At 45.0% G+C, this 15,251-nt stretch overlaps 1 protein-coding gene across 1 annotated transcript in view; it reads left to right on the plus strand.

The window, feature by feature from the left end:
• Nucleotides 1-15,251, plus strand: part of KALRN (kalirin RhoGEF kinase) — a 635,807-nt gene that overhangs the window by 175,790 nt on the left and 444,766 nt on the right. Inside the window, exon 5 of the mRNA XM_037734035.1 lies at nucleotides 467-979. Within this exon, the coding sequence (XP_037589963.1) occupies nucleotides 467-979 (513 nt within the window). The remainder of the gene's footprint in view (nucleotides 1-466; nucleotides 980-15,251) is intronic.

The following is a 15,251-nucleotide window of genomic DNA, read 5'->3' on the forward strand; positions in this document are numbered from 1 at the left end:
CATGTTGCTTAATCCAACTTATGATGATACCCTTATATCATCATACCCATGATATAAGGGTAGCATCATGGGTCCACCGGCCTTGGTTTTAAAGCTGTAGAAAACTGTCTCCCAGAAACTAGGTCAGTTTTTTTTCCAGCTTCTGCTTCTAGCATCTGAAGCCCTATTGAAGTGAATTTGGGGTCAGGAGGAGGGAAAATGAGGAGAGTGGGGACACAGGCAGTTCTTCTGGGGTGGTAAATGGCGGGCAGTTGGAGAGGCTTGCTGAAGCAGTCAGCAGTCTGTAGAAACTGCTGATCCTGGCTGATCTGTGAATTCTGACCAGCGAGTCCCATGGTCTCTACTCACCCTTTCCGAGGCTCTGGTCATTATTATGTGGACTTACCTTGTCTTTCCCTCCTCCTATTTCTGTCCTGTTCTTCCTCCAACATCACTGAGTATCCTTGTCTGTGTCTGCCCCTTCCAGACCAGCATGGTATCTGTGGAGGGCCTCACGAAGCTGGTGGACCCCTCCCAGCTGACGGAGGAGTTTGACGGCTCCCTGGACTACAACCATGAGGAGTGGATTGAACTGCGGCTCTCCCTGGAGGAGTTCTTCAACAGCGCCGTGCACCTGCTCTCCCGCCTCGAGGACCTCCAGGAGATGCTAGCCCGGAAGGAGTTTCCTGTGGATGTGGAGGGCTCTCGGCGGCTCATTGATGAGCACACACAGCTCAAGAAAAAGGTGCTGAAGGCCCCTGTGGAGGAGCTGGACCGAGAGGGGCAGCGGCTGCTGCAGTGCATCCGCTGCAGCGATGGCTTCTCAGGACGCAACTGCATCCCGGGCAGTGCCGACTTCCAGAGCCTGGTCCCTAAGATCACCAGCCTCCTAGACAAGCTGCATTCTACGCGGCAGCACCTGCACCAGATGTGGCACGTGCGCAAGCTCAAGCTGGACCAGTGCTTTCAGCTGCGGCTCTTCGAGCAGGATGCTGAGAAGGTAGGAAGGGAGCAGGTTAAACCCGAGCTGTGTTGGGGGTGAGGGAGCAGAGGTTGCACATCCAACCTTCTGATTAATAATAGCACTTTTCTGGAAAGCTTTAAAACAGTGTGCCTACTAGTTTTAGCTAGTATTAGCTAGTGTAAGTTTTTTTTTATTGTTTGTTTTTTTAGCTAGTGTAAGTTTTTTTTTTTTTTAAAGCTCACCCTTATATAGTATTTATTATGTGCCTGGTATTGTTCTAAGCACTGTGTGTAAATTTACTCATTTTAATCCTTTCAAGAGTTCTAAGAGGTAAGTGTACTATCATAATCACATTTTACAGATGAAGAAACTGAGAGGTTAAAGAATTCAACAAACTGGGAAGTGTAGTTTGGCTCTAGGGTCCATGCTTTTACCTACTGTTAGATACTGTCCTGAGTGCCTACAATGAGTGGCTCAAGCCAGCTAAGGAACAAAAACAGTACTGTTAGCCGCCACTATAATATTAATTGGTGATTATGGTCCTGCAATGTATTTTACCATTGACAAACTACTTTCACACAGTCTTATTTAATCTGCATAATCCTTTGATCCCTACGGGTTGAGTGGTGGCATCTCTCTTGACATTCAGGGAAAATGATGTTCTTTGATCTTGGGGCCTACAGTGACAGAACTGACATCTGAATCCAGCGTTTTTCTGTTTCCAAGTCCAGGGCTCTTCTTGCCTTACCCACTTGTTTCCAGAGATTTCTTTTCAGCTGCTAAGCACTTTCTTGAGTAAGGCAGCATTTTTTTTTTTTTTCAGCAATGAATTTTCAAAGCTTTCCCCTTATCAAGGGAAAGTAAAATAGGAGAATGTAAAAAAAGGAAAATGGCATATAGTGCCTCTTTGCTGAGGACAAAAGATATCTTCCCTAGATTCTCTTTAAGCTAAGAGAAGAAAGAAGAGTTTACTATTATATACACTTTAAGAAGAATAAAATAGGCTCTCCTCCTATCAGTTTTCTGGATGTAACTTACATTTAAATGCACAATACTATTCTTAGGGATGCCATGACATCTTTTAGTAACCTGTGAATTTTACAAATAGTGTGTGATATGACGGTTTTCTGTCTGTTAAGAGCTCATATTGAAAAATGTCTCCAGGAATTTTTAAGTGATGAAATCGAGATCTTAAACTCTCTGTGTCACTGTGATCCCAATTTATGTATTAAATATAACTGCAGGAAAATTTACCAGAATGGTAATAGTTTTGCTTCCTAGAGGCAGGCTTATGGTTGATTTTAATTTCTCTGTATAATTTTATAATGTTTTCTAATCTTTTATTATATATAGTAAAAGAAAATCAGTATATGCAGGTTTTTAAAAAAAATGTATATCCCTTTTTATATACCTTTTGAATATGATTTAAACAAGTTTTGGGAACTTCTGACCTTTCTCGGGCCTCTTTGCCCAGTGGCCTGGCAGCCTGGGTCTGACCCTGGCCTGGCTTGCTCTGCAAATGGCAGCTTAGACCTCAGAATTCCTACATTGCTCACCAAGTGATGAGATGCCAGGGCAGGAGCCAGCTGTTCTGTGAAGCCAGAATCAGGTACTTTGGCTCTGTTGCCAGTTTTGGAAAGATCTGGAACATCTCTTTTTTTTCTTGAGGCCAGTTTTGCTCTGGAACAGGGAATCTACTTTGTAGTCTGGCCTGGGTGTCTGTTTCAGTGAGCAAGGGACAGAAAGGGAGGTGGGGGGACTTAGATCTGCCTAGACATGTTTTAGAGTTTGGGGGACTTCATGGTATCCCTGAAACTCAAGGAAATGGTAAGCCTGCATAGGGCACAGATAATGCCTGCCTCAAAAACCAAGCAAACAGTATACCATAACCTCAGAAGTTCCCAGGTCAAGGAAACTGCCCTTCTAAGGCCAGCTAAGTTCCATTCAACAGGGCAGTAATTGCTGTTACACATATATTCCCTTAATTCGTGCTCATGAGAATCATATAGTATATGACAATTACTATTTTACAGTTGAAGAAACAGAAACTCAGAGAGGTGAACTGGCTGGCCCAAGGTCATACTGTTGGTTAGCCAGGGCCAGTGTTTTAGTCTGTCTCCGAAGCCCATCCAAGCTCTTATCCAATAGCCCAGCTATCTCTCTGCTTCCAGAACCTGCCTCCTGCTACCACTGAACACCACCTGTTAGCCCCTAGGTCTCCTGGCACATGCCCTGATGACCCTAGAGAAAAATCTCAAATCCTACCTTTTAATGCTTATTCCACAACAGAGGCTCGCTCTGTGCCATGGACTCTTTTCATCTGGTGAAGCCAATGGACCTCTTCTCAAAATAACATTTAAAAATATACAAAAAATATACATAGGCTTGGAATGCAATTATTTAAACACAGTTATTTGTAGGAACAGAAAACCAAATACCACGTGCTCTCACTTATAAGTGGGAGGTAATCATTGGATACTCATGGACTTAAAGATAGCAACATAGAAACTGGGGACAACTAGAAATGGGAAGGAGAGAGGGGGCTAAGGGTTGACAAACTATTGGGTACTACACCCAGTACCGGGGTGATAGGATTATGCCCAGGTAATAAACCTGCACATGTATCCCCTGAATCTAAAATAAAGCTAAAAATAGAGAAATACAGTTGTTACATTTAAAAAATAGCAGCACTATATGCACTTCTTAATTAACATGCTAATAAGATCTACTTGAAGTCTAATAACTACCATAATCCTGAAGTAGTGATGCACATAAATAAATGATGTTTGAGGGCAGCATCGCTGATATGATGTGAAAATGCATGTGTTTCTATTGGAGTCAAAGACACTAGCATTGCTAACACTAATGCAGTTTGTTGACTGTATTCATAATGGAAGAGAATGCTATATTTTGGTTAGAGGTTTGTGAAAATGAAGATACAATTTTTTTTTCTATCCAAGTATATGATCCCTGAATTCTATCCATGAACCCTAAGTTTAGAATGCCTGTTGTGTGATGCGCTCATACCTTAAAAAGGAGTGTGGGGGAGTGTGTGCATGTGCACGTGTGTATGTTCATGCATGTGCATGGGAGTGGAAGGGCGGGGAGAGAGGGAGTGAATATTCAAAATATAACAAGGGAGCAAAAAGGAGGATAGGATGAGAGCAGCCCAGGAATATTTTGAGGCTGAGTCAGTGGTGAAAATGCCACTCAAGCTTGACCCAGCTGCCACTGAAAATGTGCTGAGTGTTGGACAGGCTAGACAAACAGTCCTTTTAAGTTGCTTTAAGAATAATTTAAAATATCTGTGCAGAGCTAAGTGCCTCAGCCTTTGACTTATTTGGTGGCTTTGGAAAGGGGTGAAGTGGGTGATGGTTTGAAATAAGGGCTATGAGTGTGGATCCACATCTAAACAAGGGCTTGAGGAAGTAGTTACTGCCTGAGCCAAGTCTTAGCCTCCCTTCTGGTGGGAGGCTGGTTGGCGGAGGCCTCTAATTCCAGATCTGGGAAGCTCTTGGCATTCAGAGGAGTCTGGTGATAGTTCAGCCTCTATTTTTGTAAAAGGGGTGGGCACAGTCTCACCCCTGGCCTTGCAGGGTGACAACTTGTTCCCAAGGGCTTGAAAATGAGCTGATGTTCTCCATTTGCCAGCTGGCCTTGGGGAGTGAAGCTGCCTCTCACCTCTTCCCATGATGACTCTGATGACCCCCCACATTTCCCATCTAGGAGGTGCTGGGAACTGGGCCATGCTCTCTCCCAATTAAGTATGGAGTAGGGCCTCTGTTCCACAGATAATTCATAAAGCAAGTCACTCATTCATTTAATAATCAATGTTGAACAGCTGTTGTGAGCTCCAAACAAGGGTAGGTAGGCCAGAAGTTCTGTCTGGAGCAGCTTGCCATCTAATTAAGGAACTGAGCACATAAGCTTCTGTGTATTCACAGAAGTTTTATTTTTAAAAACAGGTTTATTGAGGTATAATAGATACATAATAAATGGCACATATTTAACATATATGAGCTGATGAGTTTGGACATGTGCATACACTATGAGACCATCAAGGTAATAGACATAGCCATACCTCCAAAGGTTTTTTGTTTCCCTTTACATAAACTCTTACTTATTGAAGACTTTCTGTGCACCCTGTGCTGTCCTAGGCACAGCCTCTGTGCTTGGAGATTTAGAGAAGAGCAAACACTGCAGCTCAGGAATGATAGGAAACTCTTAATGATCAATCTGTGGAAGCACAGAGTAATTCAGAGATAATTCAAACAATGCATAATATTAGATGAACCACTGCAGTCTTGGCCGGGCACCCTCTGGTCTATAACTAATGGGCTTGTCCTCTACTGTATTCACAGAGCACAAGCTGGGTGGCTCCTCATTAGCCTGGTGCAGATTAAGGCTCTCTGTGCAGCCCTGTTTCACATCCGGTTACCCCGCCAGTTGCAGTAAACCCTGTGTGATGAAGGGTCTGCCCTGCAAACACAACTTTTTACTGAAGAGAAGGGATGGGCCTCTTCCCTACTGGGGGCCATGTGTGGTCTTAAAGGTCATTAAGTAGACTCATTGTAGATATGCCTTTGGAAAAGGGAAGGGTGAGTGCTGTTTAGTGGAGTATGCTCCCCACACACCACTCTTCCTGGGTGCCTAGCACACATCTTACAATGACAGAACTGGATGCAGCCTGGAGGTCCACACGCTAGAAATCTCAGCCTTGCCATCTGATGACACTCATTAAAACCTTGTGATTGCTATGTGCTGACGCCAATAATAAGAATCAGAAGATACTGAAACTTTCACACAGTCTGCCTTCTGATCTGGGGAAGGCCGTCAATCTTCCAGTCTTTTCAGGGAAGGAGCAGTACTTCGAAGAGCTCTGGTGCATAACTAGAATTAACTGATTGAGAAATCTTTGTCTACTTAATTTCTGCATAAAGGAAGCTCTATCAATGTCTACCCAGGAGACCCATTTTTTAGTCTTGCCCAAAACTATTCTGGAAAGGAGGAAGATATTCTCACTTTGGGTGAATCCCCAAAAGAGTGAACAAAGCTGGCTAATGAGGCTTCCAGTATTGGAATCATGCCTATTATTGATTTATGCGATGCATTGTATTTGTTTCATTTGTAAATGCATGATTGGGAAACACCTAAGACAATATCTTTATCACCCTGCTTGAGATATCCTGATGCCCACCTCCCCCATGACCAAGACATCTAGCCCAGATGAGAATCTCTCATTTGTTTTAGGTGTTCAGAGGAGACTGTGGCCTCAGTGGCTGCCTGGGCCTACCCTTACCACTATGGGAAAGCTCACGTTGGAAAACTTAATTTTTAAATGGCTTGCTGCATATTCATTTTTCCGTGGTGAAATTCTATTCACATCCATGGGTGCCATGTCCATGCTGAAATGGAGCTGTGGTGAGTGGGGCTTAGGATTTGTCCCGGGGTGACACTTACCAGTTTTGAGACATTAGGCACATCTTTAGCTTCTGACCCACAATTATATTACTGACAAATCAAAGATAAAGAATTTGTACTACTTCAGCATACTTTGACTTTACCTCTGCTTTCACGCTACACTGTTCTCATGCATAATACTCTCTCTTCATGAAAACATCTTTTAACAGAAGAAGTGGGATGGCCACGGTCATGGTGGTGGTGGTGGTAGCTTTGGAGGTGGTGATGATAGAGAATAAACTTCTGAGGAGATGTACCAGAATCTGCAGAGTGCTTTGATAAAGCCCCAACCCCACCCCAATCCATTCCTCTTCCTCTTCCTTTGAGACTTGCTGCACTAAATAAATATCTAAGCCCTTTTACAGCTGAACAATTGTATAATACTTTGTGTTTTTTGGCTTTTTCATTCTCCTCTATATATTTATAGTAGTTTCTTCTCTTTTCAGCATTGTTGCCTTGGGTAATTATGAAAAATAAAAAACCTCCCAGCAAATAAAACCCTAACTCTCTTGAGGTTTTGTTTGTTTGTTTGTTTGCTTAAAAAAAAAAAAAAGACAAACTTCTTCCCAGGATTGTTATGAAAGTTGAGTGGGGTGATGTACATAGCAGTGCCTGGCATGGTGCCTGGCACAGCATAGCTATTCCAGGGACATTGGCTTCCCTTCCTTCTCCCTGCGCTATTTCAGTTATGATTTACTTTTCAGTCATGGGTGCCTGCTGAGACTATAAAGGGTGTCACTGATGTTATCTTCCAAATGAATCTGCTCTAAATCATTTTCAATTATCCTTAATGGAACAAAATTAAGAATTGATTTTTGAGAGAAGTTGTAAATTATGATGTAGATTCATGGGGGCCCCACAGGTCACCAGGCTATGCAGCGTCCCTGGGCAAGGCACAAGAGAGGAGCACATAGGTCAAATTGGGGTCACACCTGAGGAGTCAGGGTGGGGGGATCCTCCACAGGGAAGGGTCTCTGGAAAAACAAGGTCTGTCCTTGAAGCATCCCCGAGGAAAGTGATTCTTCCCGGTGTCCCAGGATAGGTGAGCACCCGTCCCCGTGTACCCTCTACATCTGAGACTTTTGTCACCTTCTGCTTCACAGTATAACTAAGAGCGTATTTGTCTTATTCCCTTGTAAACTTGGGGCCAGAAATGCTTCCTATGGCAATGTTTATGTATTTTAATATTCTTGGAAGTCTGTGCAAACAAAATAATGTTGCTTATATGTTAATCACCGTGAGAAAATCTACATTGGGCACCACTGGGTGCAGGACATTGTGGTAGGCAGCAGACCACTGTGCTAAGGGTGACGTGCTCATTGCATTTTGAGGTTGGTATGTCCTGTTGGCCACATTAGCATTGCAGGACATCCCCAGGATGCCCCGTCACTGGGCAAAATACCCAGTGCTGTTTCCTGTCCTCTCCCTCCAAGATATAAACAGTTCTGGTCACTCCCTAGAGCCCAAAACAGAACCCAAAGTCTTATGCTGCCTGGGGTGACCAGAATCAGTGGGGCTGGTTGTAGAGAAATCCTGCTTCCCTGGTGGATCCTGGCCTACTGTCTCTTCTCTTCCCCACACCTCCAACACCCCCATGCCCCATGAGGCAGCAGTAACACGACTCCACTGTCATTTATCAAAGTGAAGTGCCTTTGCAGTAATTACAATATGTAATTCTTTTGGGAATGTTCAACGTATTCTCACACCCATGACCTTAGAGATTTTCTGGTCCAGCCCTTCCTTTTACATAATAATCTTTGACCCAGAGCAGAGACCCACCCAAAGTCAAAGTCATCCAGTCCACAGTTCATCATCTGAGTCTCCCATGTACTATATGTGGTAGGCCAGATGGGCACATATAGGGGCATCATTTCGCAGATGGGAAAGCTGAGACTTGGTGAGCTTGTGAGTTTTGCTTGGGATAGAGTCTTTGCTTTGAGGCTGGTGCTCCTCCCTCTTCTCCCAACACACACACACACACACACACACACACCCTCTCTTTGGAAGCTCCTTGCCATGCAGGGCAGATGGTGGCATGTGCCAGCAACCTAGGAGGTAGCTGGAGGGGCTGGGGGCTAGGAGGATAAGGATCACTTGACATGTGTCCTCTTTAGTGCTGTGATGAAGGAACAAGCACTGGACAGGCCTCCAGAAGGGCGTGTCATGTCTCTGTGTTGTTCAATTGCCTGAGCCCTTCATGTTGGGAGGGAGACTTCAAAGAGCTGTGACCTTCGGGGTGGCCAGAAGGGCAAGGCCTTTACTGGGTGGTTGTAATTTCCTGCTTTTTTTGGAGAAAGGCTCCGGTGCCCTCTTGTTCCTGCCCTCCCCCCTCCTACTGAGACCTTAACCACCAAACCCCTCCCCCTCCTGTTGACTGGGCTCAGGGCAAGGAAGTGTGTCTGTATCCCGCCCCCTGACACAGAACACAGTGTCCTGTATTATTTCCAGCCTGCTGGTCCTGGGAATCTCGACTTACTTTTTCTTATTTCCTCCCCTTGAACATTAGAAACATTAGATTCCAAAAATAATCTAAGTCACAATGTTCTACAGGCTGCATGTGTGTGTTTTCTCCCAAAGCTGTTTTTCTCTCTCTTACATCCTTTCTCCCTCTCCTTTCTTCCCTCTCCTGCATTTTCAGCCCCATTTGTATCCTGAGATTAGCAGGCCTGCAGGAGGAGTGTGGGTGTGGAGAACAGAATGGAGGAAGGATGGGGAAGAATGCTCAGGCATGAGACTTGGCTCCCTTCCACGGTTCTCTCAAGAGGGTGGAAGGTGCCAAGACCTGAACTGCTGTGTGTGAAGAATCTGCCTATGCAGGCCCTGCTTATGAGTGGACCCCATAGAACTGTGGACCCCATAGGGACTCTTTGGAACTGAGAACTAAGACACTGTTTTAACAGTGCTTTCCAGAATCTAGGTTGTCACACTGACTGTCTGTAGCAATTGAGGTGAGCTGTGAAAAGAGGGTCTGATCAGAGATGAAATGTGTGTGTGTGTGTGTGTGTGCGCGGGGGGGGGGGGGCAGGGCAGTAACTGAGAAAGGTTCATTGACTCATTCATTAACAGACATTGAGTGTCTACTGTGTGCCCCACCGTCTGCTGGTACCATGTCTCTCTACTCTTACCCTAGGCCTTGGATGGAGGACAGTCTAGGGCAGTGCAGGGAAAATCAGAGTTAGCACTAATGTAATTCTTGATACCTTGAAAGGAAAAGATGGTTTAGAGATAGTTTCACTCCAGTGCTAGAACCTGGGTGAGTTAAGATATCAAGGTCTCTATTGTTTTCTGGGTGGGGGATCGGGCTGGTTGGGGTGGGGGTGGGTATCTAGTATACAGGGGAGAGAAGGAATGGAGGTGGCCCAAGCAAAAAGAAAACATGTCAGCTTTGCCCCAGTAGGAGAAGTAGGGGAAAGGTCTTGGTACCCTATTTGAAGAATGAAGGACATTCAGGTGCAATTTATAAAGTAAAACAAATGTAGTCTCTGTTTGGGGTGGGAAGCTTTTCCAAGGTTTCTTTCCAGGCATTTTACTTTGAAGAACCTGTTTTCCTTCTTTTTCTCTACCTTCTACCCTACTCCTCTGTTCCCCTTCTACTCTCTTTCTCACTTGTGACCCTCCTGGTCCCTGCCCTGGCATCTCCTCAGGCCTGTCCTTACTTTCCGTGCACCTGTTCTCTCTGAACTTGTTGCATGGCCTTCCTTTTCCATTCCTACTTCCTTCCTTGGTCAGTGTTAAGGAAGAGCCCCATGCGCAGTTCAGGCCTCTTATCAGGGGCAAAGAGCACTAGCTTTGGAATTAGAGAGACCTGAGTTTGAATCCCTGTTGGGCCACTTGTAGCTGAGTGACTATGTTCAGTTCACCCCCTCTGAACACTGATTTCTTTATCTCTAAAATATAGATTTTAATACATGCCTTAGGATTATTGCATGGGTTAAAGAAATTGTACATAAATCTTCCAGTGTGGCTAGAGCCTAGAAGGCACTCAGCACATGGTAAAAACGGCAGATTTGTGGAGACAGACTTTTGCTAGCCCATGTAAATGAGTGGAATCAGCAGTGAATAGGTGCCCAGGCAGGCTCTCTTGTGGGGCATGGGTGAGGAATACAGCAAAGATGCCAGAGTGGACAGTGGGCAGCCTGTGGCAGCAGAGCATGGAGGTGAGGTAGAACCTGGTGGCTGGAGAAACCAAGAAGGGATCTTGAGGAGGAACCCATCAGTGGATATTAGACACAAGGTTGGCTGCTAGCAGAGATAAAAGGAAATGGAAGCTGTAACCAGGCTGGCAGGATCTTAGAGAACACTGTTGCTGAAGATAAGCCAATCACTGTGCCAAGCATTGTGCCAGGGATAGGTAGTTGGAAGATGAGCTGCATTCAGGCCTTGCCACATTGCAGCAGAGGGCACCAGCAAACAAATAGCCACTGCAAAGGTAAGTTCAGAATGTTCATAATCTACGGGAGTGTAGATGAAGAAACGTTCAGCCAGGATTTGGGATGCAGGGAGATGGAAGAGTGTGTGCAGAGGCACAGCAGCCTCAAAATGTAGGCTGGATTCTGGGAATGTCTGCAGTCAGGTGTGGCTGGAGCATAGGCTCTATGGGGAGGAGTTCATGCCATGTTCAAGCCATGTGGGTTACCAGGAGTTAGAGCACAACAGAGAATCAGAAGTCTGTGGAATAACCAGTGGACCACAAGGAAAACTGGATTCTAGTGAATGGTTAAGGTCTTGCCAGGAGCATCTGAGAATACTAGAGTCTTTGATTCAGGTCCAATCCTTACCCAGGGCAGAACTCCCTTCTGGCATCCCTGACTGAAGTGCATTTTTCCAGATTCTTCTAAGCATTTCCAGGGCTGAGGAAGCCACAGCTTTATGAGGCAGCCTATTCCACTGTTCTATAGCCCCAGTTGTTAGAAAGTCCCCCTTCCAGCAGGCCAGATTTTACCCTCCTGGAGTTATGCCCTGTTGTCCCAACTTTGCCTCCTGGGGTCCCTGGGGAAATTCTCTCTTCTTTCCTGTCTAGGACAGTTCTCCCGCAACTTGGAGACAGTGCTTGGAGGCCATGTTTTTTCCACCAGATAAAGTTCTGTGAGCTCTTTCAGCCTATTTTCATTTGACATGGACTCTAAACTCTTTAATGCAGCTTTCCTGGGACCAGTTTTTCAAATGTGTGAGGGGACACAGGAGGAGCCTGCAGCTCTTGGGCCCACTTGCACAGGTGAGAATGAGATTTTGTGTGTGTAGGTACACTAGTTTTTTGTAGCCCAGGTTAACTGATCTGAAACCCCAAGAGTTTGCCCACCCAGAGAATGATGTTCTCTCACTCAAATAGAGAGAGATACCATCTCATGTATAAATACAGGAGGATGTCTTCTCACATTTGAGCACAGAGAGATTTTCCAGTATGAAAGTGTTGAGTTAAAGTGTTGTGGTGCCAAGGTCAGTAGCAGTTACTATATTTCATGGAAAAGCCCCAACTGAAGCGTATCTACTGTTCAACCCCATTCCTATATCCCATGGCTCTACCTGAGATCATTCCCAAGAAGAGCCAAAGCCGCATGGTCTCATCTTGGAAAGAGTTGGAAAACCTTTAGTAAAATACACAAAGGAATATTAATCTCTTGGAGGAAATCTGCCTGTAGCTGGAATCCCAGAAGGGTTCTTCCCCCAGTCCTCCATTCCATGGCCCCTTTGAAATCCCTTTCTCTTGGCTTGTTCACCTCCAGCCTCTCCTTAGTAAGCTTTGTCTAGCATAAGGATGTCCTGGTATAGGGACAACTGTTGATGTGGTAAGATATACTCTGTAACATATGCTTTCTGATGGAGAGATAAAAGAGGGTTTGGTTTCCTCCGCCCTCTTTGCAGATTGGGTTGACAAACTTGTCCCAGATTTCCCTGGGGAGATTACCTTGTCATGAGGTGGCAAGAGGGTGTACAAACACGAGGGCCCTAGAATGGAGAGTGAGACTGGACTTGAGCATTCAGCTCCCATCCCTCAGTGCATTTTCTTTTGTGCTTTGCACATTCCCACCTTCTCATGCCTTTGTTTATGCCAACACTTCTCCCATTTGGAATGTCTGCTCCACTGTATGTGCCTATTAAAGACCTCCCTCAGCTGAAGGTCCGCCTCAGATGCTACTCTCTCTCTTTTCTCCTGTTGGAGGTGTTCTTTCTCTCCTCTGAGCATTTCCTGCAGCCCTTGTCCATCCCCCTCAAATTGTCCCAGTTCCCTGCCCCATCCCATCTAGCATTATAGCTAGATGCTCAAAGACCTCATTCCATTCAATACCACTTCAATGGTATTGAAAATTCCTGGAGGTCAGGACCAGTGTCTTCAATTACTCTGTGTTGACCAGAGGCACATAGTACAAAATAAATAAATAGTTGACCGTGACACAATCTGTACTCACTGTGCTGCTTGAGAATAGAACAAAACTTTTGTGAACACTGAGCTGGCACAAGAGCACCACCTACTGCTAAGTGGTTTCTAGGAACGCTATTTTAATGCACTCACTTGAAAACTGGGGTGTTAGCAAGTGTCACCTTGCAATGGAGAGAGTGATTTGGAGACAGGAAGCCCATTCTGGTCCTTTTATACTAATGCAAGTGGGAACAGATGAGGTGGTAGTGAAAGTAGAAAGGGAAGGGGCAAACCCTTGAGGCACTCTGAAGGAAAGAAAACAGGACCAGTGACTACTGGTTGGATGTCAGGGAGCAAAGGCAGCACTAAGGCCTTCATGTTAGGAGGATTGGCAGTGGGACACGAGTGGAAACAAATCCCAAGGACATTTTGGAATAAGGATGGATAATTAAAGGAAATTTAAATTTTCATTTCTTTTAAGGCACAGAAAAGTGAAAGAAGTGATTATGAAGATTGCTAAAAACATTATCATGTGTTAGCTGGTTGTTGTGTTTCTGCCCTACTTTTAGGGACAATGGGTGCTATCTAAACACAGGCATTCACTTTGGACCTCTGGCAGCCTTGAGGAGTGTTGGGGCAGTTCATTAAGTTCTTCCTAAGCCCTGCAGAGTATACCCTGCAGGTTCTGGAATCTGGAAATACTGCCAAGCTTCTCTTTGTGAATGTGCCCAGCCTGGTTCCCTGCATTTCCCCTTCTTTACCTGCCTGAGCCCCATTGCAGAGGCTGCTGCTGGAAGAGAGGAGCAGGGGCAAAGTGGGGTACCTGGTTCTCCTCCTAAGCTCAAGGTCAGGCCCACGTAGCACGTACAGCATAGCTAGGTGGTGGTCTTATCCCCAAGAGAAGGGTTCCCACGGGAAGTCCTGCCTCCTTCTCTCAGAGAGGAGCTCCTAAAGGAAGAGCTGCCTCCTCCTTAGCCGCATGTGGGGCTTTGTTCCCAGATGTGCAAGTGATTGGCACAGCTGATTTTAGGATGTGTGGGAGGACTAGATGAGAACATCCAACAGACACTCCATTTTTGCAGTAACAATAATAGTTACCATTTATTGAGTGTATTCCGTATGCCAGGAACAACTATTAGCTCATCTAAATTAACTTGCCAAGGGCCAGATCTCAGTTTATGCCTAAATTTAGCTCTGGGATAAAGTTGGGCATTATTTCCTCAGCTTGGATTAAATAGGATTTGACCTCTTCAAGTCTACATTTTGGGAAGTGAATGAAGTACATTCCCTTACTCTGTTCCTGAAAATATTTTATCAGCATTTGTGGTTCAGATGGAAGGAATTTGGCCACTCAGAGTCAGTATCCTGGGGCCGTCTGGCTGACTCCTGGCTTGGTTGTTTCTGTTTCTCATCTGCTTGACTTGCTGGCTCCTGGATGACCATTCCTTCCCCGGAGAAGGGTAATGAGTGTGTTGCTAGTGCTGCAGGGAATAAAGTGCATCCAGGCACACAGGCTGGAAATAAAATGCAAAAACACCTTATTTAAAGCCTGAAAATATTTATATTAATGACTTGGTGAGATTTTTTTATTACATCACTTAACATGCAGAGGGCAAGAGAAAGGAGAGTGGCCTTCTAAGGCTTAGCATTGAGCGTGTGCTTCTCCAGACAGAGCTGAGCTGCAGCTCATCTGTCAAGAACAGTGTGTGATTTTCACATGAAATTTCGCAGTCTTAGTTTCTCTAATCAGACAGCAACTACTTGTTGTGACTGCTAGTTTATCTTCTCTGAACCCAGGGAAAGTGAAAAAAGACTAGCATGCCTTCTGGATCTGCTACGTATCATATGCTATACTCAGCACTTTTCATATATTATCATACTATGATCCTTGTCTTCTTTGACCCAGACATTCGAAGAGTTTGTGTGAAAAAGGTGGAAGAGGGAAAAAATGGAGGAGAAAGTGGAGGCAGAGACCATCATTTGGTGAGAAGTCTGCAATGTGCTAGTTGATTTTTGTTCTCTGAGATCAAGGCTGGCTTGGTCTCGCCTTTGCAAGGAGATAAATGCCTGTGTATCTGGGAGGGTCTCAGTCTAGACAGTCACTTCAGGGTTGAAAGCAAATCTGAGCTATCACTCCCCTCCAGTGGTTCCCCAATGCATCTTTTTCCCTTTGTGATCTGGTATCTCCCTATCTCCTACTATCCCTTCTTACTATCCTTCATTTTATGCTGCTTCATTAAACCACCAGGCCTTTGCTCAAGCTAGTTCCTCTCATTAAAATGCCCTTTCCAACTACACCTTCTTTGCCTGACTAAATCCTGCTGTGTTTTAAATGCCATCCAGGTGTTGCCACCCAGAAACTATCCATGCTTTTCCCTAACCCTACCTCTGCCAAGTTGGACCGAGTGCTCCTCTGCTGTCAGCCTACAATATACATCTTTTATAGTACTTTTCATATTTACCAGCATTAACAGAATCTTGAATGTATTT

The sequence above is a fragment of the Cebus imitator genome, unplaced genomic scaffold (genome assembly GCF_001604975.1).
Source record: "Cebus imitator isolate Cc_AM_T3 unplaced genomic scaffold, Cebus_imitator-1.0 Scaffold568, whole genome shotgun sequence".
Taxonomy (NCBI): Eukaryota; Metazoa; Chordata; class Mammalia; order Primates; family Cebidae; genus Cebus; species Cebus imitator.